Source organism: Entelurus aequoreus, linkage group LG21, assembly GCF_033978785.1.
Source record: "Entelurus aequoreus isolate RoL-2023_Sb linkage group LG21, RoL_Eaeq_v1.1, whole genome shotgun sequence".
NCBI classification, from domain to species: Eukaryota; Metazoa; Chordata; class Actinopteri; order Syngnathiformes; family Syngnathidae; genus Entelurus; species Entelurus aequoreus.
In genome coordinates this window covers 7,315,358-7,342,523 of record NC_084751.1, presented here as the reverse complement: position 1 = coordinate 7,342,523, position 27,166 = coordinate 7,315,358, and the positions used below count along the sequence as shown (strand labels likewise).

Genomic DNA, 27,166 nt, shown 5'->3' with positions numbered 1-27,166 from the left:
AGCAGGGAGGTAATGGCTCCCATTTGTATAGTCTTTGGTATGACTCGGCCGGGGTTTGAACTCACAACCTACCGATCTATCATCATCAAGTAGCATCTAGTACTAACTAGTGCTACCAAGTACTATGTAGTATTGTAGCAGTATTACTTTATTAGCCATACAGTACTATAGTGACCCGGCCCACATGAAAGACCACGGTGTGGAACCAGAACCAGCGATCAATGAGTTCTATTGTCTCCCTTCTCCTTATATCTGTTACTATCTAGTACAAGCTGGCATTATTTAGTACAATCTAGTATTATTTACTGTAGTGCTATCTAGTATTGTAGCAGTATTACTCATAATTTTACAACCATTTAGTACTATGGTGACCCAGCCGGCATGAAAGAGCACGTTGTGGAACCAGGAGCAGCCAACTAATGAGTTCTATTGTCACCTATCTAGTACTATGTAGTACTCTCTAGTACTATGTAGTATTGTAGCAGTATTACTTATTACTTTACTAACCATACAGTACTACGGTGACCCGCATTAAGGAGCATGTTGTGGAACCAGGAGCAGCCAACTAATGAGTTCTATTGTCTCCTATCTAGTACTCTCTAGTACTATGTAGTACTCTCTAGTACTATGTAGTATTGTAGCAGTATTACTTAACTAACCATACAGTACTACGGTGACCCGCATTAAGGAGCATGTTGAGGAACCAGAACCAGCGATCAATGAGTTCTATTGTCTCCTTCTTTCCAGTGCATTCCGTAACAGCGTTGCCATGGTTACCCCGCCAGTAGAAACAAAAGACAACAAACAGGACTGAAAGTTGTTGATTTACCGTGTGTCCTTTCTTGTCTCCTCGTCCAGCCTGAGCTGCGTCACCTGACCGCACACCCTCTGGAGCACGGGCAGGAGGTCGGGGGCGGGGCTCGGCACCTGTCCGTGCTCCCGCCCCTTCAGGAAGTGTGACATCACCTCGGCCAGGGGGGCGGCGGGCTCGCCGCCCTCTGAGGATGTCGACAGCACACAAAAGCGTTTTGAAAGCGTTCCGACATCACAGTTTGTCCTTCGCATCTCACCGACAACTTGGCGCTCTGGCCCGTCTGGGTGGGCGGAGTCATCTGGCGGGGGTTTGCGTGGCGCCGCCATCTGACGGCGACACGTGACAAGACACGGTCATGCGTGAGTGATGTTTTCCAACTAAACGTGGCGGAAGTGTTAGCAGTCAAACCTGGGGGGCGTGGCCTCCGCCAGTCAGAGCAGACAAACAGCCCCTCCCCATCAGGAGAGGCAGGAAGTCGTGGAGGGCGCCCGTCTGCTCCTGCGTGGGACACGGCGTGTGCTTATGGCTGGCAACCAGCAGGGGGCAGGCTCCCACCTACCTTGTGTTGGAGGCGCACCATGTCCATGAGGTTCTGGGCCCCCGGAGACAGGCCGGTGCCCATCTCCTCCACCAGACTCTGCACCCGCTGCATGTCGATGGCGTCGCCCGGTGGGCGGGGCTGCAGCGGCTGGAGCCCCACCACCACGCCGCACAGCATCACGCTGCCGCGACCCCCCAGGGAGAGGAGCTGTAACGTGAAATGATGTCATAGCTAGATGTATTCCTTCTGAGATACTCTAGATCAGGGGTCACCAACGCGGTGCCCGCGGGCACCAGGTAGCCCGTAAGGACCAGATGAGTAGCCCGCTGGCCTGTTCTAAAAATAGCTCAAATAGCAGCACTTACCAGTGAGCTGCCTCTATTTTTTAAATTGTATTTATTTACTAGCAAGCTGGTCTCGCTTTGCCCGACATTTTTAATTCTAAGAGAGACAAAACTCAAATAGAATTTGAAAATCCAAGAAAATATTTTAAAGACTTGGTCTTCACTTGTTTAAATAAATTAATTAATTTCTTTACTTTGCTTCTTATAACTTTCAGAAAGACAATTTTAGAGAAAAAATACAACCCTAAGAATGATTTTAGGATTTTTAAACATAATATACCTTTTTACCTTTTAATTTCCTTCCTCTTCTTTCCTGACAATTTAAATCAATGTTCAAGTACATTTATTTTTTTATTGTAAAGAATAATAAATACATTGTAATTTAATTCTTCATTTTAGCTTCTGTTTTTTCGACGAAGAATATTTGTGACATATTTCTTCAAACTTATTATGATTCAAATTCAAAAAAATTATTCTGGCAAATCTACAAAATCTGTAGAATCAAATTTAAATCTTATTTCAAAGTCTTTTGAATTTCTTTTAAATTTTTTTGTTCTGGAAAATCTAGAAGAAATAATGATTTGTCTTTGTTAGAAATATAGCTTGGTCCAATTTGTTGTATATTCTAACAAAGTGCAGATTGGATTTTAACCTATTTAAAACATGTCATCAAAATTCTAAAATTAATCTTAATCAGGAAAAATTACTAATGATGTTCCATAAATTATTTTTTTAATTTTTTCAAAAAGATTCGAATTAGCTAGTTTTTCTCTTTTTTTTTCCGGTTGAATTTTGAATTTTAAAGAGTCGAAATTGAAGATAAACTATGTTTCAAAATTTAATTGTCATTTTTTTTCGTGTTTTCTCCTCTTTTAAACCGTTCAATTAAGTGTAAATATCATTAATTATTAATAATAACATAGAGTTAAAGGTAAATTCAGCAAATTGGCTATTTCTGGCAATTTATTGAAGTGTGTATCAAACTGGTAGCCCTTCGCATTAATCACTACCCAAGAAGTAGCTCTTGCTTTCAAAAAGGTTGCTGACCCCTGCTCTAGATTGATATGATCTATTGATCTATTGATGTGATCTATTCTATACTCTTGATTGATATGATCTATTTTCATTGATGAAATGTTCTTGTTCAATACTGCCGATTTAGAGACACTCAAAGATGACGTCATCACTTAATGAGCCACTTGGAGACAAACTTCAGAAAGCAGGTGATCATTACTCAACATGATTCAGTCATGAATCCTTCACAATCCTTATGAAGACATGACATATGGATTTAAAAAAATGCATTCTAAATATGAAAGAAACTTCAATAAAAGTCGAGCCAATGGGAGAGCCACTATTCCAGCCATAAATATTGGTAATAACCATTGAAAAGCACCAACAAAACTCTATTTACATTTGGTAACTTGAACATTAACAAGTATTAGTGATATTGTTATTATAAGTGTGACTTGAACATTAACAAGTATTAGTGATATTGTTATTATAAGTGTGACTTGAACATTAACAAGTATTAGTGATATTGTTATTATAAGTGTGACTTGAACATTAACAAGTATTAGTGATATTGTTATTATAAGTGTGACTTCAACATTAACAAGTATTAGTGATATTGTCATTATAAGTGTGACTTGAACATTAACAAGTATTAGTGATATTGTTATTATAAGTGTGACTTGAACATTAACAAGTATTAGTGATATTGTTATTATAAGTGTGACTTGACAATTAACAAGTATTAGTGATATTGTTATTATAAGTGTGACTTGAACATTAACAAGTATTAGTGATATTGTCATTATAAGTGTGACTTGAACATTAACAAGTATTAGTGATATTGTCATTATAAGTGTGACTTGAACATTAACAAGTATTAGTGATATTGTTATTATAAGTGTGACTTGAACATTAACAAGTATTAGTGATATTGTTATTATAAGTGTGACTTGAACATTAACAAGTATTAGTGATATTGTTATTATAAGTGTGATTTGAACATTAACAAGTATTAGTGATATTGTTATTATAAGTGTGATTTGAACATTAACAAGTATTAGTGATATTGTTATTATAAGTGTGATTTGAACATTAACAAGTATTAGTGATATTGTTATTATAAGTGTGACTTGAACATTAACAAGTATTAGTGATATTGTTATTATAAGTGTGACTTGAACATTAACAAGTATTAGTGATATTGTCATTATAAGTGTGACTTGAACATTAACAAGTATTAGTGATATTGTTATTATAAGTGTGATTTGAACATTAACAAGTATTAGTGATATTGTTATTATAAGTGTGATTTGAACATTAACAAGTATTAGTGATATTGTTATTATAAGTGTGACTTGAACATTAACAAGTATTAGTGACATTGTTATTATATGTTCTGACGCAGACCAACTATTTATAGCGGCGACCTCATCACTTCCTGTGTGTCTATGTTGACATCGATCATAAATCATGCATCTCACCTGAAAAGTACGTGTTAACTTGCCATTTATTTACATGTTAACTTACAAATCACTTGTATGTTAACTTACCATTGTTTCAAGTGTTATCTTATTATTTACATGTTGTATTTGCTTATTTTGGAGCACCGTTAGATGTTCCGCTCAAAGACCACCTGAGCTACGGTGTTGAGGCGACGCATGCAAAGCCAATAAAAAGCTAGTCCTCACAACTGGAAGTTGTTTTGGTTCTTATTAATGTCAGGCTGGCTTGGTCAAATGAGCAATTTCTATTTATTTATGAAAGCCCTCACAAATAATGGTAGCAGGTTGGAGAGCCCTGGTTTAGCATCAAAAATAAGCGTGTATTCAATATTTGCTGGGGTTCTTTGAAAGTAACCTCGCTACTGTACTCAATTATTTGGACACAACAATAACTGAATTGTTTTTTAGCAATGAAGTGTCAGGTGGACTCACCTTGACGTCACATGACGATGACCCCTCCTCCAGGGTCAGCTGCTTCCTGTAGAACGGCCCTCTGCCGCCACGATAGAAAATGACGTCATGGTGTTTCTTAACATCATGTGACCCCGCAGTCACGCCTCACCTGTCCGGATGCTGCACCTGGTCCCACCGCTCTCCCCGAACCGTGCCGCCGTATTCTCCCGTCTGCAGGTACACCTCCATGGTCCGAGCCTCGCTGACGAGAAGCAGGCGGCTGATGGCGGCGGGGTAGGCGGGGCTACACGTCACAGTCAAGACGCAGGGGGAGTCTTCGTCCACGCGCTCCAACAGGACCGGGGCGCCCCTGAGAAGGCGGACATGGTCTCAGCTTGGGAGTGAAGCGCTTACACCGCAAGTTGCAGCATCATACCAACGTGTCACTGGGACGTCATCTTCATCTTCATCTGTCGTAGTGACGTCAACAGCCAGCACCACGTCAGCCAGGCAGCGTCCCTCAGGCTGGCAGAGCCACGCCCCTTCGCTCTTCACGTCAACCTCCACCATGACGCCCTGAGATGACGTCACCATGAGGGACACTTATACATCACCAACCAGAAGCTAATAAAGCACTCCATCACTATGGCAGGCATCATGAATTACCATGAATTGAATAACGTGGACCCCAACTTAAACAAGTTGGAAAACTTATTGGGGTGTTACCATTTAGTGGTCAATTGTACGAAATATGTAATGTAATGTGCAATCTACTAATAAAAGTCTCCATCAATCAATCATCTGTCGCTTCATCCTGGACAATATTCATGACAAATGTGTGCTTTGTTTTAAAGATGTGCTATTTGGATTTGCACTGTATGAAAAAAAATTTGAAAAGGAATTTGACCTGTGCAACCTCATTATACTATTGGCTAAGTTTTATATTCATAAATGTAAGTTTGTCAATAGCCGACCTGTTTTTTGTGCCTTTAAAAAAGAATTAGAACTCTATGTTAAAACACTCTCTACCTCTAACAGGCAAAAAGCGGTGAAAACCGTTTCGGTCTGCAACATTTTCAATTTATGAATGTACAACTGTTTGTTCATGTAAAACTGTTTGTTTATTTTGTTGACCACTGACCGAAGAATAATAAACTAACTAACTAATATATATATTTTGCATTCTATTTTACTTACTTTGAATTTACAACCCCCTGGTGCTGTTTTGTACTGTTTGTGTACGTATTTTGATTATTATTTCTCAACTTTTTGTAAATGCTGCAATTTATAAATAAAGGTTTGTAAAATTCCCAAAAAACAATTAAAAAAATATACATAAAAAAAAAAATTAAAAAAACAACCAGAAGCTAAAGATAACATCTTAGACAATATTTCCCGAATGAAAATCCTGTTGACAGTATTTATTATTAATGAGGTCTTACACGCTAAAAGCACTTTGTAGACGTGATTAATTAGAACATTCCTACCAGATATCTCCCGCTAAAACAATCAGTGACGCAGTTTTCTGTGTTCCGGTCTTGGAATGTCTTCGATCATCTTCGAACCTTCAACCCTGTCCATTCCAATTGGCAAGAGTACAGATTAAAAAAAGGGTATTTACGCTAACTGTGGATCCAAGTTGCTAAAGCTAAAAACACGCTTTGCTGCACTTCCGGTGTTTGGGTGACGTCATAAAACCGCAGCGGATATTTAGTTTGTTTTATAAATTCATTGATTTATGTATTTACTTACTATTTATTTACGTGTTAACTTATTATTTCTTGTCTAAAAAAGGGTATTTACGCAGACTCCGCTAACTGTGGATCGAAGTTGCTAAAGCTACAAACATGCTTTTTAAATTTATTTTATTTTTTTTTTTTCATTTTATAAACCTTTATTCATAAATTGCAACATTTACAAACAATTGAGAAATAATAATAGTCAAAATAAGTACAAAAACAGTACAAAGCTACAAACATGCTTTGCTGCACCTCAGGTGTTTGGGTGACGTCATGAAAGTGCGACATGACAGCCGTCTTAGTTTCACTTTCTTTCCAACCGCAGCGGATATTTGGTACGTTTTTAAATTCATTTGATTTATGTATTTATGTATGTTAAAATCCTACCACCATGTTTGAAGTAAACTAATAACCAAAATAGACATGTTTAATAATTAATACAGATTTGTTAAAAGTGTATTCTCTTCATCGTTTGTGAATTTAAAGCCGAACTAAAATGTAAATGATGATTGGAGTTTAGATATGTGGTCTGAGAAGCTCCAACTGAGCAACAATAGAGAACACAAAGGACAAAAAAGACATTCAAAGAGCACAGAACTGATGCATTTCTACATGCAGCTACAAATGTAAAACAACCAAAAACGTGTCTTTTAGTAGTAAGTAAACAAACAAAGACTCCTAATTAGTCTGCTGACGTATGCAGTAACATATTGTGTCATTTATACACCTATGTAACTGTACTTGACAATATAGAGCATACTTGCCATATATATATATATATTTAATTATTTTATTTACATTAAAAAATAAATAAAAAACTTGAATTTCAGTGTTCCTGTGGCTGTCCATTAGATGGCAGTATTGTCCTGTTTAACTTCTCCGTTCTTAATGAGTATATCATTTCGGCCACTGTTCAATGGAGAAGTCTGTTCTACAAAATGTACAGGCAACATACACCTTCCCCTTCAAACTGTCCTGGATGAACTGAAATTCTTGTTTCCATTCGTTTTGGAACTTGCAAGCGTATTTCTTCATCTTGCCCCCACGCAGTCTCAGGTCCGCATTGAGCTGGAGGGGGCGTGGCCTCCAGCTCCGGCTGAATACCGGGAGTTTGTCGGGAGAAAATCTCTGCCGGGAGGTTGTCGGGAGAGGGGCTGAATACCGGGATTCTCCCGCTAAAAACGGGAGGGTTGGCAATTATGATATAGAGTTACTGGGGTATGAAGACAGAAAACACCCCCTCTCGCTCAGAAAGAAATGCAGCTGCTACTTCAAAACAGATAAGGAGCTGGCCAAAATTGTAATAAAGTTATGCACTCCTCCACTTGTAGACCACAGGTGAGTCAGGTTGCGGACCAACGCCATGGACTTCGCCGAGTGCTACGACGACACGGTGTCCTGCCTGGCCAAGGCCACTCGCGGCGGCTGCCGCAGGATTCTCCGGAAGCTGATCCATGAGGGCCGCAGCGTGGACTGTCACGACAACCGAGGCTGGACGGCCCTGCACGAGGCGGCCGCCGCCAGCTCTGTGGGCTGCCTGAAGGAGATTCTGTCGGCGGCTGCTCTGACTGGTACCAGAACACATAGAAGTAGTCCAGAAACCTATTCAATGTAACCTGGCAAAACCTTTTATGTTGGATATTTCAAATAGCAGATGTGTGTTTTATGTCTGCAGTCAACCTATCCTTCCAGGACTTCATCAACTCTGCCACTCACGAGGGGGAGTCCGCCTGCTACCTGGCGGCAAAGCGAGGCTACCTGGCGATGGTCCGCATCCTCCTGAGAGCGGGCGCCAACATCAACCAGTCCACCAACGACCTGTCCAGTCCTCTGTATGCAGGTAAACCAGCAGGTGTGTGTTAGCCTCTTGTGTTGACTCACCATGGCTGCTGTGCTCCTGCAGCGGTCAGCGGCAACCACCAGGATGTGGTGCAGCTGCTGCTGGACAAAGGTGCTGAGGTCAACAACATCCACTCCTCTTTCCGCTGGACCTGCCTTCATCAGGCTGTTTTCAAGGTGAGTAGTCCGAGTCCCCCTTTTACTCCGGTACTCTTGTCTTGTACTGTATGTATTGTACAGTATTTTGTATTTCTATAGTGTTTTGTATATTGTACAGGATTGCTTATTATTTTTATTGTTTTTGTTAGTTGTTTTTTTTTAAAAATTATTATTATTATTTTTTTTTCTTCTTTATTACCTCTTGTGTAATTTATTTTTACCCCATATTTGTTCCCACTACCGCACCTTAATTTGGAGTCCTTAATCCCATTATATGCAAATATAATGACATTAAAGTCCATTCTATTCTTCTATTCTATTCTAACTAGGTCACAAAAACAAATATAGAAATCAGGTTTGTGCTGGGAGACAACATCACTCTTGTCTTTTCTCTTCCTAAATGTTCCAGTACCTTCTGTCTTGGGTTGTCCCGGTACCAAAATGTATTTTGATTCTTTTCTATACTTTTCTAAATAAAGGGGAGCATCATTATTTTAATGAATCTTAGTGTACATGAAACATATGTTTATTATTGTCATTTAGTCCTTAAATAAAATACTAGACAACTTGTCTTTTAGTAGTAAGTAAACAAACAAAGACTCCTAATTAGTCTGCTGACGTATGCAGTAACATATTGTGTCATTTATACACCTATTATTTTGTACACATTATGAGGGACAAACTGTAAAAATGGATTATTAATCTACTTGTTCATTTACTGTTAATATCTGCTTATTTTCTGTTTTAACATGTTCTATCTACACTTCTGTTAAAATGTAATAATCACTTATTCTTCTCTTCTTTGATACTTGACATTAGTTTTGGATGATACCACACATTTAGGTATGGATCTGATACCAAGTAGTTACAGGATCATAGATTGGTAATATTCAAAGTCCTCATGTGTACAGGGACATATTTACTGACTTTATAAACATAATATGAATTTAAAAAAAGGAAAAAGATGACAAATATATCGATATAATCATATTAGTATCGACTTGATACGCTCTTGTACTTGGTATCATTACAGTGGATGTCAGGTGTAGATCCACCCATGGCATTTGTTTACATTGTGACGTCGGTACTAGTCATTGACAATCTTAATATTAGTGGACTAACCATCTGCACTATTAAGCAAATAGTCGACTAGTCATTAACTATCTTGGCAATTAGTCAACAAGTCATCGACTATCAGAACGATTAGTCAACTAATCATCAACTAGTTTAAATATTAGTCGACAAATCATTGACTATCTTAGTGATTAGTGAACTAGTCATTGACATCTTAATATTAGTTAAAGGCCTACTGAAAGCCACTACTAGCGACCACGCAGTCTGATAGTTTATATATCAATGATGAAATCTTAACATTGCAACACATGCCAATACGGCCGGGTTAACTTATAAAGTGACATTTAAAATTTCCCGGGAAATATCCGGCTGAAACGTCGCGGTATGATTACGTATGCGCGTGACGAAGTCAGAGTAACGGAAGTTATGGTACCCCGTAGAATCCTATACAAAAAGCTCTGTTTTCATTTAATAATTCCACAGTATTCTGGACATCTTTTGCAATTTTTTTAATGAACAATGAAGGCTGCAAAGAAGACAGTTGTAGGTGGGATCAGTGTATTAGCAGTGTACTACAGCAACACAACCAGGAGGACTTTGTTGGAGCGCTAGCCACGCTAGCCGCGCTAGCCGCGCTAGCCGCCGACCTCACCTTGACTTCCTACGTCTCCGGGCCGCCAAACGCATCGGGTGAAGTCCTTCGTCCTTCTGCCGATCGCTGGAACGCAGGTGAGCACGGGTGTTGATGAGCAAATGAGGGCTGGCTGGCGTAGGTGGAGAGCTAATGTTTTTAGCATAGCTCTGTGCAGTCTGGTTGCTAAGTTAGCTTCAATGGCGTCATTAGCACAGCATTGTTAACCTTCGCCAGCCTGGAAAGCATTAACCGTGTATTTACTTGTCCATGGTTTAATAGTATTGTTGATTTTCTATCTATCCTTCCAGTCAGGGGTTTATTTCTTTTGTTTCTATATGCAGTTAAAGCAAGATGCTATCACGTTAGCTCGTAGCTAAAGCATTTCGCCGATGTATTGTCGTGGAGATAAAAGGCACTGAATGTCCATTTCGCGTTCTCGACTCTCATTTTCAAGAGGATATAGTATCCCAGGTGGTTTAAAATACAAATCTGTGATCCACAATAGAAAAAGGAGAGAGTGTGGAATCCAATGAGCCAGCTTGTACCTAAGTTACGGTCAGAGCGAAAAAAGATACGTCCTGCACTGCCTCTCAAGTCCTTCACTGTAACGTTCCTCATCTACGAATCTTTCATCCTCGCTCAAATTAATGGGGTAATCATCACTTTCTCGGTCCGAATCTCTCTCGCTCCATTGTAAACAACGGGGAATTGTGAGGAATACTAGCTCCTGTGACGTCACGCTACTTCCGCTACAGGCAAGGCTTTTTTTTATCAGCGAGCAAAAGTTGCGAACTAACTTTATCGTCGATTTTCTCTACTAAATCCTTTCAGCAAAAATATGGCAATATCGTGAAATGATCAAGTATGACACATAGAATGGATCTGCTATTCCCGTTTAAATTTTAAAAAATCATTTCAGTAGGCCTTTAAAGGCCTACTGAAATGAGATTTTCTTATTTATAAAGACTGACTTTATAAACATAATATACTTTTTTTTTTTTAAATAAAAAATATTTTGTGACGATAAAAAATATCAATGTAATCATGGTAGTATCGACTAGATACACTCTTGTACTTGGTATCATTACAGTGGATGTCAGGTGTAGATCCACCCATGGCATTTGTTTACATTGTGACGCCGGTGAGCTATTGTATCCTCCTACGGTGTGTAGTGAAGCATGTTTAGCTATTCCTCGTCCTCCAGTGATAATGGTACTTGTAAGAAACATACTTTATTTGTCGCCATGGAGGCCAGAATTAGTGATTTAGAAGTAGCTAAAACACTAGTTTTAGCTAGCCATGTGTTAAAGCAGCTCTTCCTGAGGGTGTTTCAGTGTTATAACTTCACCTTTATCTTTACTTTTTACACCAAATTGCGTCCATTCTCCCTTTTCTGTCTACACACTGTGTCTGCTTGTAAGTACTCTGTGTGTGTGCGCTGCCGAACACGCTCCTCTGTGCGTAAAACCAGCAATGACACGACGTGACGACAACGCACCAACATGCCTGTTAAAAAAAAAAGGCGAACCGGTACTGTTCATACCGTTTTGATTCATTAGTACCGCAATACTATACTAGTACCGGTATACCCTACACGCCTAGTTGAGTGTAACCCAGGTGATTAATTGGCTAGCTTACATTAACACACCTTCTATCAACAAGTGATACTTCTCTCTCTTCACTATGTAATATTCACATGCGATATAAATATGCTCCACTCTAAAATCTCGTCTTTTGTAGGGACATGATGGAGTGGTCAGCATCCTGGCACGCGTGGCACACCTGGAGGCCCGCGATGACGACGGACTCACACCTCTCTACCTGGCAGCACTGAATGATTGGAGGACATGCCTGAAGGTCCTGTTGGAGGCCGGTAAGTACATAACTCCACCAAGATCCAGCTAGTGATGCTCAAAAATGTATAACCTGATAGTCTTTTAATACCATAATAACAATATATCATCATACACTGTATTTTCCAGACTATAGAGCGCAATGGCCACAACCACATTTTAGAAGAACATATATTGTTACATATATGAGCTGCACCAGAATATAAGCCACCTGGTGAAATGACTTATTTACACAGAAATGTTTATTTACATACCTTAATTGTTTGCAAACGCTGTCTGTACACACATGCCAGTCTACCCAACCATGAAACACAGTGGATGGTACACTCCATGATCAGAAACACAGTAGATGGTGCACTCCATGATCACAAACACAGTGGATGGTGCACTCCATGATCACAAACACAGTGGATGGTGCACTCCATGATCACAAACACAGTGGATGGTGCACTCCATGATCACAAACACAGTGGATGGTGCACTCCATGATCACAAACACAGTAGATGGTGCACTCCATGATCACAAACACAGTGGATGGTGCACTCCATGATCAGAAACACAGTAGATGGTGCACTCCATGATCACAAACACAGTGGATGGTACACTCCATGATCACAAACACAGTGGATGGTGCACTCCATGATCACAAACACAGTGGATGGTGCACTCCATGATCACAAACACAGTGGATGGTGCACTCCATGATCACAAACACAGTGGATGGTGCACTCCATGATCACAAACACAGTGGATGGTGCACTCCATGATCACAAACACAGTGGATGGTGCACTCCATGATCACAAACACAGTGGATGGTGCACTCCATGATCACAAACACAGCAGCAGCTAAATGAACACTTAGCGTCTAACAATCTCTGTGAACCTTTTCAATCCGGTTTCAGGGCAAATCACTCTACGGAGACAGCCCTCGCAAAAATGACTAATGATCTATTGCTAACGATGGATTCTGATGCTTCATCTATGTTGCTGCTTCTTGATCTTAGCGCCGCTTTCGATACCGTCGATCATAATATTTTATTAGAGCGTATCAAAACGCGTATTGGTATGACAGACTTAGCCTTGTCTTGGTTTAACTCTTATCTTACTGACAGGATGCAGTGTGTCTCCCATAACAATGTGACCTCGGACTATGTTAAGGTAACGTGCGGAGTTCCCCAGGGTTCGGTTCTTGGCCCTGCACTCTTTAGTATTTACATGCTGCCACTAGGTGACATCATACGTGTTAGCTTTCACTGTTATGCTGATGACACCCAACTCTACATGCCCCTAAAGCTGACCAGCTGGAGGCGTGTCTTAATGAAATTAAACAATGGATGTCCGCCAACTTTTTGCAACTCAACGCTAAGAAAACGGAAATGCTGATTATCGGTCCTGCTCAACACCGACATCTATTTAAAAATACCACCTTAACATTTGACAACCAAACAATTACACAAGGTGACTCGGTAAAGAATCTGGGTATTATCTTCCACCCAACTCTCTCGTTTGAGTCACACATTAATAGTGTTACTAAAACGGCCTTCTTTCATCTCCGTAATATCGCTAAAATTCGTCCCATTTTGTCCACAAGCGATGCTGAGATCATTATTCATGCGTTCGTTACATCTCGTCTCGATTACTGTAACGTATTATTTTCGGGCCTCCCTATGTCTAGCATTAAAAGATTACAGATGGTACAAAATGCGGCTGCTAGACTTTTGACAAAAACAAGAAAGTTTGATCATATTACGCCTATACTGTACATATATACATATATATATACCTATACTGGCTCACTTGCACTGGCTTCCTGTGCACCTAAGATGCGACTTTAAAGTTTTACTACTTACGTATAAAATACTACACGGTCAAGCTCCTGCCTATCTTGCCGATTGTATTGTACCATATGTCCCGGCAAGAAATCTGCGTTCAAAGAACTCCGGCTTATTAGTGATTCCCAGAGCCCAAAAAAAGTCTGCGGGCTATAGAGCGTTTTCTATTGGGGCTCCAGTACTCTGGAATGCCCTCCCGGTAAAAGTTAGAGATGCTACCTCAGTAGAAGCATTTAAGTCTCATCTTAAAACTCATTTGTATACTCTAGCCTTTAAATAGACTCCCTTTTTAGACCAGTTGATCTGCCGTTTCTTTTCTTTTCTTTTCTACTCTGCTCCAAACCCGGGGTGGACCGCTAGCCTGTTCATCAGATGGGGACATCTCTACGCTGCTGACCCGTCTCCACTCGGGATGGTTCCTGCTTGCCCCACTATGGACTGGACTTTCGCTGATGTGTTGGACTTTCACAATATTATGTCAGACCCACTCCACATCCATTGCTTTCGGACATATGCGGTCCTCTCCAAGGTTTCTCATAGTCATTCACATTGACGTCCCACTGGGGTGAGTTTTCCTTGCCCGTATGTGGGCTCTGTACCGAGGATGTCGTTGTGGCTTGTACAGCCCTTTGAGACACTTGTGATTTAGGGCTATATAAATAAACATTGATTGATTGATTGATTGATTGATAGATGGTGCACTCTATGATCAGAAACACAGTAGATGGTGCACTCCATGATCAGAAACACAGTGGATGGTGCACTCCATGATCAGAAACACAGTGGATGGTGCACTCCATGATCAGAAACACAGTGGATGGTGCACTCCATGATCAGAAACACAGTAGATGGTGCACTCCATGATCAGAAACACAGTGGATGGTGCACTCCATGATCAGAAACACAGTAGATGGTGCACTCTATGATCAGAAACACAGTGGATGGTGCACTCCATGATCAGAAACACAGTGGATGGTGCACTCCATGATCAGAAACACAGTAGATGGTGCACTCCATGATCAGAAACACAGTGGATGGTGCACTCCATGATCACAAACACAGTGGATGGTGCACTCCATGATCACAAACACAGTGGATGGTGCACTCCATGATCAGAAACACAGTGGATGGTGCACTCCATGATCACAAACACAGTGGATGGTGCACTCCATGATCAGAAACACAGTGGATGGTGCACTCCATGATCAGAAACACAGTGGATGGTGCACTCCATGATCACAAACACAGTGGATGGTGCACTCCATGATCAGAAACACAGTGGATGGTGCACTCCATGATCAGAAACACAGTGGATGGTGCACTCCATGATCAGAAACACAGTAGATGGTGCACTCCATGATCACAAACACAGTAGATGGTGCACTCCATGATCAGAAACACATACACTGACATCCTTCAGCAAAAATCAACAGGAAGTTGGCAATTCCCCCCTTCAAAACAAAAGTTTTGTAAAAACAGTCACTTTTGCCTCTTTGAGCTGTAATTTGACCCCCTTAAAATGCTTCATAACTCACCAAACTGGACACACACATCAGGACTGGCAAAAATTGCGATCTAATAAAAAAACCCAACCCCAAAACTCAAAATTGCGCTCTAGCGCCCCCTAGGAAGAAAACACAGACACAACTGCTCCTAGGAAGAAAACTCAGACAAAACTGCCTGTAACTTCCAGTAGGAATGTCGTAGAGACATGAAACAAAAACCTCTATGTAGGTCTCACTTACACCTACATTTCATTCATTGACAACCCCCAGCAAAAATCAACAGGAAGTTTGCAATTTCCCCTTCAAAAAAAAGTTGGTTCAAAACAGTCACCTTTTTTTAAAACATTATCTGAGCGCGTTTGTCGGGTCGGCTTCAAACTAGCGTGAAAGAAAGAAGCACCAGTGTGACCCCAGGATGCAGGGAAGGTAGGTCATGTGCAGGTAAAGATATGTTGAATGGGTAAAGGCAGGAAACACCAGCAAAAGTTGGTCCTGTCCATCGCTGCTTGCAGCTTTAATAATTGTTTATTTGTTGAAAGATGGCTTGGTCCTACTGTGCTACTGCACTTTGATGTTGGTACACGCACGCACACACACACACACACACACACACACACACACACACACACACACACACACACACACACTTTCTCGATTGCTTCGTTTCCATGAAAGTCAAATAATTTCCCCCCACAGGACTTTGCCAGTCTTCACTTTCAAAGGGACAAAAGTTTGCCAGTGGCTATTATTTTGCCACGGCCTAATGAGCAGCACAGTTTCAGTAACAAATAAATATTTCTGAAGAAAGTAGTCAGTGTCAGTTAGCACATGCCTCCAAATATCTACAACTGATTTCAGAAGTGGCTAAATTAAAGGTAACCAACATGTGTACAGTTCCTCATCCAATTAGTCGAATAATCGCTAAGATCGTCGATGGCTATAGTCGACTAATCGCTAAGATGGTCAATGACTATAGTCGACTAATTGTCAAGATAGTCAATGACCATAGTCAAGTAATTGCCAAGATAGTAGATGACTAGTCACCTTATCGCTAAGATAGTCAATGATTTGTCGACTAATTTTCAATATAGTTGATGACTAGTTGACTAATCACTGTGAGGTTCGATGACGAGTTGACTAATTGCCAAGATAGTCGATGAATAGTCAACTAATATTAATATACACAATGACAAGTCAAATATTTGCCAAGATAGTAGATGACTAGTCGACTAATTGCCAAGATTGTCGATTACTCGTCGACTAATCGCTAAGATAGTTGATGATTTGACGACTAATTTTTAAGATAGTCAATCACTAGTTTACTAACCGCTTGGATAGTCGATGACTAGTCGACTAATCGTTAAGATAGTTGATGACTAATCGACTAATCGTAAAGATAGTCGATGACTAGTCTAATATTCAGTATTCAGTAGATGATTTGTAAATTAAATTTTTAAGATAGTCGATGACTAGTCGACTATTTGCTTAATAGTGTCGATGGCTCTTTAACTAATATTAAGATGTCAATGACTAGTTGACTATCACTAAGATAGTCAATGATTTGTCGACTAATATTTAAACTAGTTGATGATTAGTTGACTAATCGTTCTGAAAGTCAATGATTTGTCGACTCATATTTAAACTAGTTGATGATTAGTTGACTAATCTTTCTGATAGTCGATGACTCGTTGACTAATTGCCAAGATAGTTAATGACTACTTTTCTAATAGTTAAGATAGTCGATGACTAGTCGACTAATCGTTAAGATAGTCGATGACTAATCTAATATTCAGATAGTCAATGACAAGTCTACTAATTGCCAAGATAGTAGATGATTTGTAAATTAAATTGTTAAGATAGTCAATGACTCGTCGACTATTTGCTTAATAGTGTCGATGGCTCTTTAACTAATATTAAGATGTCAATGACTTGTTGACTAATCACTAAGATAGTCAATGATTTGTCGTCTAATATTTAAACTAGTTGATGATTAGTTGACTAATCGTTCTGATAGTCGATGACTTGTTGACTAATTGCCAAGATAGTTAATGAGTACTTGTCTAATAGTTAAGATAGTCAATGACTAGTCGACTATTTGCTTAATAGTGCAGATGGTTAGTCCACTAATATTAAGATTGTCAATGACTAGTACTGACGTCACAATGTAAACAAATGCCATGGCTGGATCTACACCTGACATCCACTGTAATGATACCAAGTACAAGAGCGTATCAAGTTGATACTACTATGATTATATCGATATACAGTCATCTTTTTCCTTTTTTAAAATGTATATTATGTTTATAAGGTCAGTAAATATGTCCCTGGACACATGAGGACTTTGAATATGACCAATGTATGATCCTGTAACTACTTGGTATCACATCCATACCTAAATGTGTGGTATCATCCAAAACTAATGTCAAGTATCAAAGAAGAGAAGAATAAGTGATTATTACATTTTAACAGAAGTGTAGATAGAACATGTTAAAACAGAAAATAAGCAGATATTAACAGTAAATGAACAAGTAGATGAATAATCCATTTTTACAGTTTGTCCCTCATAATGTGTTCAACATAATAGGTGTATAAATGACACAATATGTTACTGCATACGTCAGCAGACTAATTAGGAGTCTTTGTTTGTTTACTTACTACTAAAAGACAAGTTGTCTAGTATTTTATTTAAGGACTAAATGACAATAATAAACATATGTTTCATGTACACTAACATTTTTTGTTACAATAAAGACAATAATGACATTTTTTGTGGTCCCCTTTATTTACAAAAGTATTGAAATACATTTTGGCACCGGTACCAAAATATTGATATCGGGACAACACTTGCAAATAAAGCAATTTTGTTTGGAGAAACTTAAGTTGGAGTGTGTTTGAAAGTGCACCACCTGTCCTGGCTCAGGTGTAACACCTGGGCCATCTTGGAAAGGTGGACACATGGCTAACACACAAAGAGTCCGTGCTTTTTGATGCCTGACCGAGCAAGAACATGTTGTGATGTGAAGGTGCCAACGTGAACACGCAGGCGGATGACATGGCCACGCCGCTGCTGATTGCCTGCCAGGAGGGTCACGCCGCCTGCGTGGACGTCCTGTTGGAGCACGGCGCCGACCCCAACATGACCTGCAGTGAGGATTGGCCCAAACTTCCCATCCACACCGCCGCCGAGTTCGGCCATTGCAAGTACTGATGGACTCAACTTGAAATGCTATTTGTCACCATGGTAACCTTGGGTTGGTGTGCACAGCATCGTCAGGAGGCTGTTACCCGTCACGGAGCGCAGGTGTGATAGAGGCGAGGGCATGGTGAGTCCGGTCTACTCGGCGGTCCAGGGGAAAGAGCTGGAGGTTCTAAAGCTGCTTCTGAATGAAGGCTTCAGCCCCGATGGACAAGACTGTGACGACCTCCTGGGCTTCCACTCGCCTTTCGACGCCGCCGTAGACGAGGCGCACTTCACTGACCACAATTCTCCAAGTACTTTTCCCATCCAGTTGATTAGCGTGCTGCTGGAGGCGGGCGCCCGTCTGAAGGAGAATGATTGGACGGGCATCGTAGGTTTTTACGAGCGCCCCCTGCTGGAGGAGGTGTTGTCCATCATGTGGATCACGCCTCCAGAAAGTGAGGACTCAGCAGTGGCGTGGCGTGCGGGCAAGAGGGTGATGACGCAGCAGGAGCTGAGGGACATGCTGCAAGCGGCGCTGGGTGACGTTCTGTACGCCAACTATTGGCTGCCTCGTGTCCTGCAGGCGGGACTCGAACCAACGTTGCTGCTGCAGCCCAACTTGTATGTTCGTCTCCTTTGTCCTGCCTTTTTTTTGCTGCTTCACCCTCTTTTGTGCCTTGCAGGCTGGGGGAGGCACGCAGTGACGTGGTGAACTATCTCCTGCACTTTGTCAACTGGTCCACCTTGTCGCACGCTGACAAAGTCATTCTGGGTCGGAGACGGGCAGAGGAGACGTGGCAACCAGACCCCCACTTTGGTACACCGCAAGCTAAGATGATGTTTTACTAAACGATTCTAAAGTGCTCCAAACAAAATCTCTTCTCCTCCTCCATCCAGACTCCGTCCCCAGTCTCGCCCACCTGTGCCGCCTGGAGGTCCGACAACAGTTGGGACCAGACGTGGTCATGAGGACCGACTGTGTCCAGCAGCTGCCCGTGCCATGGTGCCTGCAGGACTTTCTCCGCTTCAGGGACATTCCCAAGCCTTCTGACTAAATGTTCCTTGGCTTGTGATGATCATCAGCAGGTCAAATCAGAGTTTATTTCTGCTATGAAAGTTAAAATAAAAGCTGTTTTGGTGGCCTGGCGTTATGTAAACACATTTTTCATCTTTATTTGGAGCAGAGGAATTTAGCCTATAGGCATACTTTGGTAAAATGTCTCTTTACAAACCCTGTTTCCATATGAGTTGGGAAATTGTGTTAGATGTAAATATAAACGGAATACAATGATTTGCAAATCCTTTTCAAGCCATATTCAGTTGAATATGCTACAAAGACAACATATTTGATGTTCAAACTGATAAACTTTTTTTTTTTTTGCAAATAATCATTAACTTTAGAATTTGATGGCAGCAACACGTGACAAAGAAGTTGGGAAAGGTGGCAATAAATACTGATAAAGTTGAGGAATGCTCATCAAACACTTATTTGGAACATCCCACAGGTGTGCAGGCTAATTGGGAACAGGTGGGTGCCATGATTGGGTATAAAAACAGCTTCCCAAAAAATGCTCAGTCTTTCACAAGAAAGGATGGGGCGAGGTACACCCCTTTGTCCACAACTGCGTGAGCAAATAGTCAAACAGTTTAAGAACAAAGTTTCTCAAAGTGCAATTGCAAGAAATTTAGGAATTTCAACATCTACGGTCCATAATATCATCAAAAGGTTCAGAGAATCTGGAGAAATCACTCCACGTAAGCGGCATGGCCGGAAACCAACATTGAATGACCGTGACCTTCGATCCCTCAGACGGCACTGTATCAAAAAACGACATCAATCTCTAAAGGATATCACCACATGGTGGGAGGGCGTGAAGAGGAGAACAATCACGTGGAACGAAATATGGAGCATGGAGTCTAATAGACTAAGTTTCATCATTAGAGCCACATATGATGTCCTGCCCTCTCCAACCAACCTACATCTCTGGTATGGAGAGGACCCAGCCTGTTTTCAGTGTACAGTCCGAGCAACCCTCAAACACATCTTGGTAGGTTGCAAGACCAGTCTGACTCAAGGGAGATACACCTGGCGCCACAACCAGGTACTGAAGTGCTTGGCTGCCCAACTTGAGAATAAGAGAGTAGTCACCAATGCCATGCCTCTAAATGCTCAGGCAACCTTCCCAAGCAAAACAACTTTCATCCGGGAAGGAGAGAAACGGCGGACCAAGCCATCACCTCCAGACTTAGGCCCACTGAACGCAGCCCGAGATTGGGAAATGCGGGTAGACCTCAGCCAGAGGCTTATCTTCCCACCCGAAATTGCAGCAACCAGCCTGCGCCCAGACCTGGTCCTCTGGTCCATGTCCTGCCACCGTGTCTTTATTGTTGAGCTAACGGTCCCATGGGAGGACGCCATCGATGAAGCATTCGAACGGAAGAGGCTGCGATATGCCAACTTGGCAGCTGAGGCAGAGGCACGGGGCTGGAACGTGAAGGTGTGGCCAGTGGAGGTGGGCTGTAGAGGTTTTGTAGCCAGTTCCACCACAAGGCTCCTGAAAGAAGTAGGAATCAGAGGACAGGCCCAACGCAAGGCTATTAAAGAACTTTCCACCGCAGCAGAACAGAGCAGTCACTGGCTGTGGCTGAAGCGCAGGGATGCAGCATGGGCTGCCAAATAACCACGTAGTGCCACCATGCAACACACACCCAGGTCTGATCCGCCGGTGGTGGGCCAACCTCGGCAGGGGGTGTCTTGTGATAAATGGCCGAAACGCCCAATGACGTCGGGGAACACAACTGAAGATGTGTTGTACTGGTGGCACCATGTGATTAGTGCCAAACTCCACCCCACCCAAGAGGACATCTCCAACCCCATTTAATTGTTGTGCTGAATATTTAGGGATCTTTAACAACTACTCCTATTAAGAATCCAGTGATATTGTTATTATAAGTGTGTGTTGAACATTAACAAGTATTAGTGATATTGTTATTATAAGTGTGATTTGAACATTAACAAGTATTAGTGATATTGTTATTATATGTCGCATCTGTGTGATCATGTTTTGTTTAAGTTATGTTCTACTTGGTTTTGGACTCTTTTTAGTTCCTGCTTTTCATTCCCTTGTCTTGTTTCCATGGTTACCCATTAGTTTCACCTGTTCCACGTTTGGACTCATTGTGCACTCTTGTTTGTCACCATAGCAACCCACTAGTTTTCACCTGTCCTCACGACTCACGCACCTGTCTTTAATCATGTCTGTGTTATTTAAGTCCATTGTTTTCCTGTTGTTCGTCCTGGCGTCCTCACACATTCGGCACTCTGTTCACCTCTGCGCACTTCATGCCTTATCAAGTAAGTTTTTTCTATTCATGCCACAGTTAGCGACATTTGTTCATGTCCTTAGTTTTTTGCCCACGTGCAAGTTTTTGTTTCATAGTCAAGTTTGTACCTCCGCCTTGTGCGCGCCTTTAGTTTGTTCCTTTTGTTATAGTAAAAAATATATATGTCCTTACCTTCAAGCCATGTCCGCTCCAACTATTATTGCATCTCGGAAAAACGAACCCGCCCTAGTCCACATCTTGACAGAATGTCGCCAGCACAAGAACGTTTTTCCGCAAAAAAGTTGGACGAGGGAGCATGGGAAATCCTGCGCGCTATGGAAGCGGAAACACTGCGCTTTTCCCCCAGGGAGCGCAGTGGGATGATGTGGGGGCCCGTAGGCAAGCTGGTGCCGATCGGCGCATCACTCCCGCCCCGGAAACGTCGCCAAGGAAAGACTTCCGCGAGTGGACAGGATGCACCACTCCTGCGGGCTCCTCCCCCTCCGGGCGGAAATAGAAGACAGCCAGCCTGGCAGCTCAAGGAGCACGCCACAGACCTGGAGATTTTTTTTCCAAATTCTTTATCCTGTCAATCCAAGCCACCCAAATTCCATGCCCCGCCCCCCAGGACTCAAGCCACGCCCAAGTCACAAATTTTTTTTTTACCCACAAAAGCCCAGGTGGGGGGGAAAGAAATACTTTTTGGACAGTTTGGAGGGGAGGATTCTGCCCCCCTCCTGACCACCCTCCACCCACCCAAAGAAACGATTCCAGACCGCACGTCTGGTATCCGCTCCTTGAGGGGGGGGCTAGGGCTGGGAATTGTTCAGGTGGGGTCGCTTTTCGTCACGCCAAGCCACAGCCTCCAGCACGACCACCACCACCACCAGTTTTTCGTCACGCCAAGCCACAGCCTCCAGCACGACCACCACCACCAGTCTTTCGGCCTGCTAAGCCGCAACCTCCGGTTCGGTCACCACCACCGGTCTTTCGGCCTGCCAAGCCGCAACCTCCAGCTAGGCCACCTCCACCTGCTCCACGCCCAGCTCCACGCCAAGCCCCACCACGCCAAGCGCCGCCAGTACCTGCTCCACGCCAAGCGCCGCCAGTACCTGCTCCACGCCAAGCGACGCCAGTCGCAGCTCCACGCCAAGCGCCGCCAGTCGCAGCTCCACGCCAAGCGCCACCCGTGGTAGCTCCACGCCAAGTGCCGCTACCTGCTCCACGCCGCCAAGTGCCGCCAGTCGCAGCTCCACGACGCCAAGTGCCGCCAGTCGCAGCTCCACGACGCCAAGTGCCGCCAGTCGCAGCTCCACGACGCCAAGTGCCGCCAGTCGCAGCTCCACGACGCCTAGTGCCGCCAGTCGCAGCTCCACGACGCCTAGACCCCTCAAGCCAAGACCAAGTCCAAGACCCCTCAAGCCAAGACCAAGTCCAAGACCCCTCAAGCCAAGACCAAGTCCAAGACCCCTCAAGCCAAGACCAAGTCCAAGACCCCTCAAGCCAAGTCCAAGACCCCTCACGCCAAGACCAAGACCAAGACCCCTCACGCCAAGACCAAGTCCAAGACCCACCACGCCAAGACCCACCACGCCAAGACCAAGTCCAAGACACACCACGCCAAGACCAAGACTGCCAAGACCAACGCTGCCAAGACCAAGACCCACGCTGCCAGGACACGCCACGCCAAGCTTTGCCGCCCGACGCACCACGCCAAGCTTCGTCATCTGCGTCTGCCACGTCGACGAAGCGCCTGCCTTCTCGTTGGCCATGGATGTGGCCAGTCCATGGGCGTCCGCCACGCCAGGTACGCCGACCTCCTCGTCGGCCACGGATGTGGCCACTACCTGGTCGGCCGCCACGCCAAGTGCGCCCACCTCATCGGCCATGGATATGGCCATTCCCGGGTCGCCCACCTCGTCAGTTACAGCGGTGGTCTACACGTCGCCGCCACCTGATTATGCCCCGGTGGATACGGGGACACGTCGTCTGGCAACCCACCGCCATGTCCCCCTCCCGCCCTCCCATGACTATTGATCATTGTTTTGTTTTTATTTTTGTGGACATCTGGTATATGTCCTTAAGGGAGGGGCTCTGTCGCATCTGTGTGATCATGTTTTGTTTAAGTTATGTTCTACTTGGTTTTGGACTCTTTTTAGTTCCTGCTTTTCATTCCCTTGTCTTGTTTCCATGGTTACCCATTAGTTTCACCTGTTCCACGTTTGGACTCATTGTGCACTCTTGTTTGTCACCATAGCAACCCATTAGTTTTCACCTGTCCTCACGACTCACGCACCTGTCTTTAATCATGTCTGTGTTATTTAAGTCCATTGTTTTCCTGTTGTTCGTCCTGGCGTCCTCACACATTCGGCACTCTGTTCACCTCTGCGCACTTCATGCCTTATCAAGTAAGTTTTTTCTATTCATGCCACAGTTAGCGACTTTTGTTCATGTCCTTAGTTTTTTGCCCACGTGCAAGTTTTTGTTTCATAGTCAAGTTTGTACCTCCGCCTTGTGCGCGCCTTTAGTTTGTTCCTTTTGTTATAGTAAAAAATAAATATGTCCTTACCTTCAAGCCATGTCCGCTCCAACTATTATTGCATCTCGGAAAAACGAACCCGCCATAGTCCACATCTTGACATTATAAGTGTGATTTGAACATTAACAAGTATTAGTGATGTACCTGTTTTTTATGTTTTTATATTTTATTTATTCATTTTTTATCGTGTTCTGTTTGTGTTGTGTTTGCTCGGTTCTCGTATTATTTTAACCTGGCCATTGTACAGCACTTTGGCTACCCCTGTGGTAAATTTTAAATGTGCTTTATAAATAAAGTTGATTTGATTTGATTTGATTTGACATTGTTATTATAAGTGTGACTTGAACATTAACAAGTATTAGTGACATTGTTATTATATGTTCTGACGCAGACCAACTATTTATAGCGGCGACCTCATCACTTCCTGTGTGTCTATGTTGACATCGATCATAAATCATGCATCTCACCTGAAAAGTACGTGTTAACTTGCCATTTATTTACATGTTAACTTACAAATCACTTGTATGTTAACTTACCATTGTTTCAAGTGTTATCTTATTATTTGCTTATTTTGGAGCAGCGTTAGATGTTCCGCTCAAAGACCACCTGAGCTACGGTGTTGAGGCGACGCATGCAAAGCCAGTAAAAAGCTAGTCCTCACAACTGGAAGTTGTTTTGGTTCTTATTAATGTCAGGCTGGCTTGGTCAAATGAGCAATTTCTATTTATTTATGAAAGCCCTCACAAATAATGGTAGCAGGTTGGAGAGCCCTGGTTTAGCATCAAAAATAAGCATGTATTCAATATTTGCTGGGGTTCTTTGAAAGTAACCTCGCTACTGTACTCAATTATTTGGACACAACAATAACTGAATTGTTTTTTAGCAATGAAGTGTCAGGTGGACTCACCTTGACGTCACATGACGATGACCCCTCCTCCAGGGTCAGCTGCTTCCTGTAGAACGGCCCTCTGCCGCCACGATAGAAAATGACGTCATGGTGTTTCTTAACATCATGTGACCCCGCAGTCACGCCTCACCTGTCCGGATGCTGCACCTGGTCCCACCGCTCTCCCCGAACCGTGCCGCCGTATTCTCCCGTCTGCAGGTACACCTCCATGGTCCGAGCCTCGCTGACGAGAAGCAGGCGGCTGATGGCGGCGGGGGAGGCGGGGCTACACGTCACAGTCAAGACGCAGGGGGAGTCTTCGTCCACGCGCTCCAACAGGACCGGGGCGCCCCTGAGAAGGCAGACATGGTCTCAGCTTGGGAGTGAAGCGCTTACACCGCAAGTTGCAGCATCATACCAACGTGTCACTGGGACGTCATCTTCATCTTCATCTGTCGTAGTGACGTCAACAGCCAGCACCACGTCAGCCAGGCAGCGTCCCTCAGGCTGGCAGAGCCACGCCCCTTCGCTCTTCACGTCAACCTCCACCATGACGCCCTGAGATGACGTCACCATGAGGGACACATAAGCACTGTACTGTGCAATTTACTAATAAAAGTCTCAATCAATCAATCATCTGTCGCTTCATCCCGGACATGTTTTAAAGATGTGCTATTTGGGTTTACATTGAATGAAAACCAATTTGAAAAGGAATTTTACCTGTGCAACCTCATAATAGTATTGGCTAAGTTTTATATTCATAAATGTAAGTTTCTCAATACCCGACCAGGTTTTTTGTGCCTTTAAAAAAGAATTAGAACTCTACGTTAAAACACTCTCTACCTCTAACAAGCAAAAAGCGGTGAAAACGATGATGCTGTGTTCCACATTTAAATTATTTACCGAAATTGTGTGAGCCTATGGCTTTGCACTGTTTGTTAGTTATATATATATATATATATATATATATATATATATATATATATATATATATATATATATATATATATATATATATATATATTGAATTCTATTTTAGTTAGTTTGAGTTTACAACCCCCTGGCGCTGTTTTGTACTGTTTTTGTACGTATTTTGATTATTATTTCTCAACTGCTTGTAAATGTTGCAATTTATAAACAAAGGTTTATAAAATTCAAACAAATATAGAAATAAATAAATACAAATAAAAACAACAACCAGAAGCTAAAGATAACATATTTGACAAGATTCCCTGAATGAAAATCCTGTTGACAGTATTTATTATTAATGAGGTCTTACACGCTAAAAGCACTTTGTAGACGTGATTAATTAGATTGGACGGAACATTCCTACCAGATATCTCCCGCTAAAACAATCAGTGACGCAGTTTTCTGTGTTCCCGTCTTGGAATGTCTTCTGTCATCTTCGAACCTTCAACCCTGTCCATTCCAATTGGCAAGAGTAGAGATATAAAAAGAGTGTTTACGCTAACTGAGGTCCAAGTTGCTAAAGCTAAAAACACGCTTTGCTGCACTTCCGGTGTTTGGGTGACGTCATAAAACCGCAGCGGATATTTGGTTTGTTTTTAAGTCATTGATTTATGTATTTACTTATTATTTATTTATGTGTTAACTTGTTATTTATGTGTTAATGTAACATTTATTTACGTGTTAAGTTATTATTTATTTACGAGTAAACGTATTACTTATTTATGCGGTAACTTGTTTATTTACGTGTTAACTTACCATTTATTTACATGTTGACTTACAAATTACTAATGTGTTAATTTACCATTTATTTACGTGTTAACTTATTATTTCTTGTCTAAAAAAGGGTATTTACGCGGACTCCGCTAACTGTGGATCGAAGTTGCTAAAGCTACAAACATGTTTTTGTTTTTTTTAATATATATATATTTTTAAAAATATTTTATTTTATAAACCTTTATTTATAAATTGCAACATTTACAAACAATTGAGAAATAATAATAATCAAAATAAGTACAAAAACA

The 27,166-nt window shown here is 42.2% G+C and overlaps 2 protein-coding genes across 2 annotated transcripts in view; one reads left to right on the top strand and one right to left on the bottom strand.

The window, feature by feature from the left end:
• The window catches only part of lg21h10orf88 (linkage group 21 C10orf88 homolog), a 34,204-nt gene extending 7,505 nt beyond the window's left edge, over positions 1-26,699 (bottom strand). Inside the window, exons 1-11 of the mRNA XM_062030682.1 lie at positions 26,509-26,699; positions 25,594-25,733; positions 25,327-25,527; positions 25,197-25,257; positions 5,045-5,184; positions 4,778-4,978; positions 4,648-4,708; positions 1,374-1,562; positions 1,223-1,312; positions 1,071-1,140; positions 830-998 (exon numbers count right to left, since the gene is read on the bottom strand). Of these exons, the coding sequence (XP_061886666.1) occupies positions 830-998; positions 1,071-1,140; positions 1,223-1,312; positions 1,374-1,562; positions 4,648-4,708; positions 4,778-4,978; positions 5,045-5,184; positions 25,197-25,257; positions 25,327-25,527; positions 25,594-25,727 (1,316 nt within the window). The 5' untranslated portion in view covers positions 25,728-25,733; positions 26,509-26,699. The remainder of the gene's footprint in view (positions 1-829; positions 999-1,070; positions 1,141-1,222; positions 1,313-1,373; positions 1,563-4,647; positions 4,709-4,777; positions 4,979-5,044; positions 5,185-25,196; positions 25,258-25,326; positions 25,528-25,593; positions 25,734-26,508) is intronic.
• Positions 6,610-19,679, top strand: LOC133638256 (ankyrin repeat and SOCS box protein 3-like). The gene is made up of 9 exons (XM_062030679.1): positions 6,610-6,682; positions 7,679-7,918; positions 8,023-8,187; positions 8,251-8,363; positions 11,794-11,926; positions 18,269-18,446; positions 18,511-19,047; positions 19,110-19,243; positions 19,324-19,679. Exons 2-9 carry the CDS (start codon positions 7,711-7,713, stop codon positions 19,479-19,481), a joined length of 1,626 nt encoding a protein of 541 aa, XP_061886663.1. The 5' UTR covers positions 6,610-6,682; positions 7,679-7,710; the 3' UTR covers positions 19,482-19,679.
• Positions 26,700-27,166: the final 467 nt, after the last annotated feature.

Excerpts from the sequence above, each read along its gene's own strand:
- LOC133638256 (XM_062030679.1), top strand. The coding sequence starts at position 7,711 with ATGGACTTCGCCGAGTGCTACGACGACACGGTGTCCTGCCTGGCCAAG. Across the intron at positions 19,048-19,109 it reads TTGCTGCTGCAGCCCAACTT|GCTGGGGGAGGCACGCAGTG; the intron begins GTATGTTCGTCT and ends TGTGCCTTGCAG. Across the intron at positions 19,244-19,323 it reads GCAACCAGACCCCCACTTTG|ACTCCGTCCCCAGTCTCGCC; the intron begins GTACACCGCAAG and ends TCCTCCATCCAG.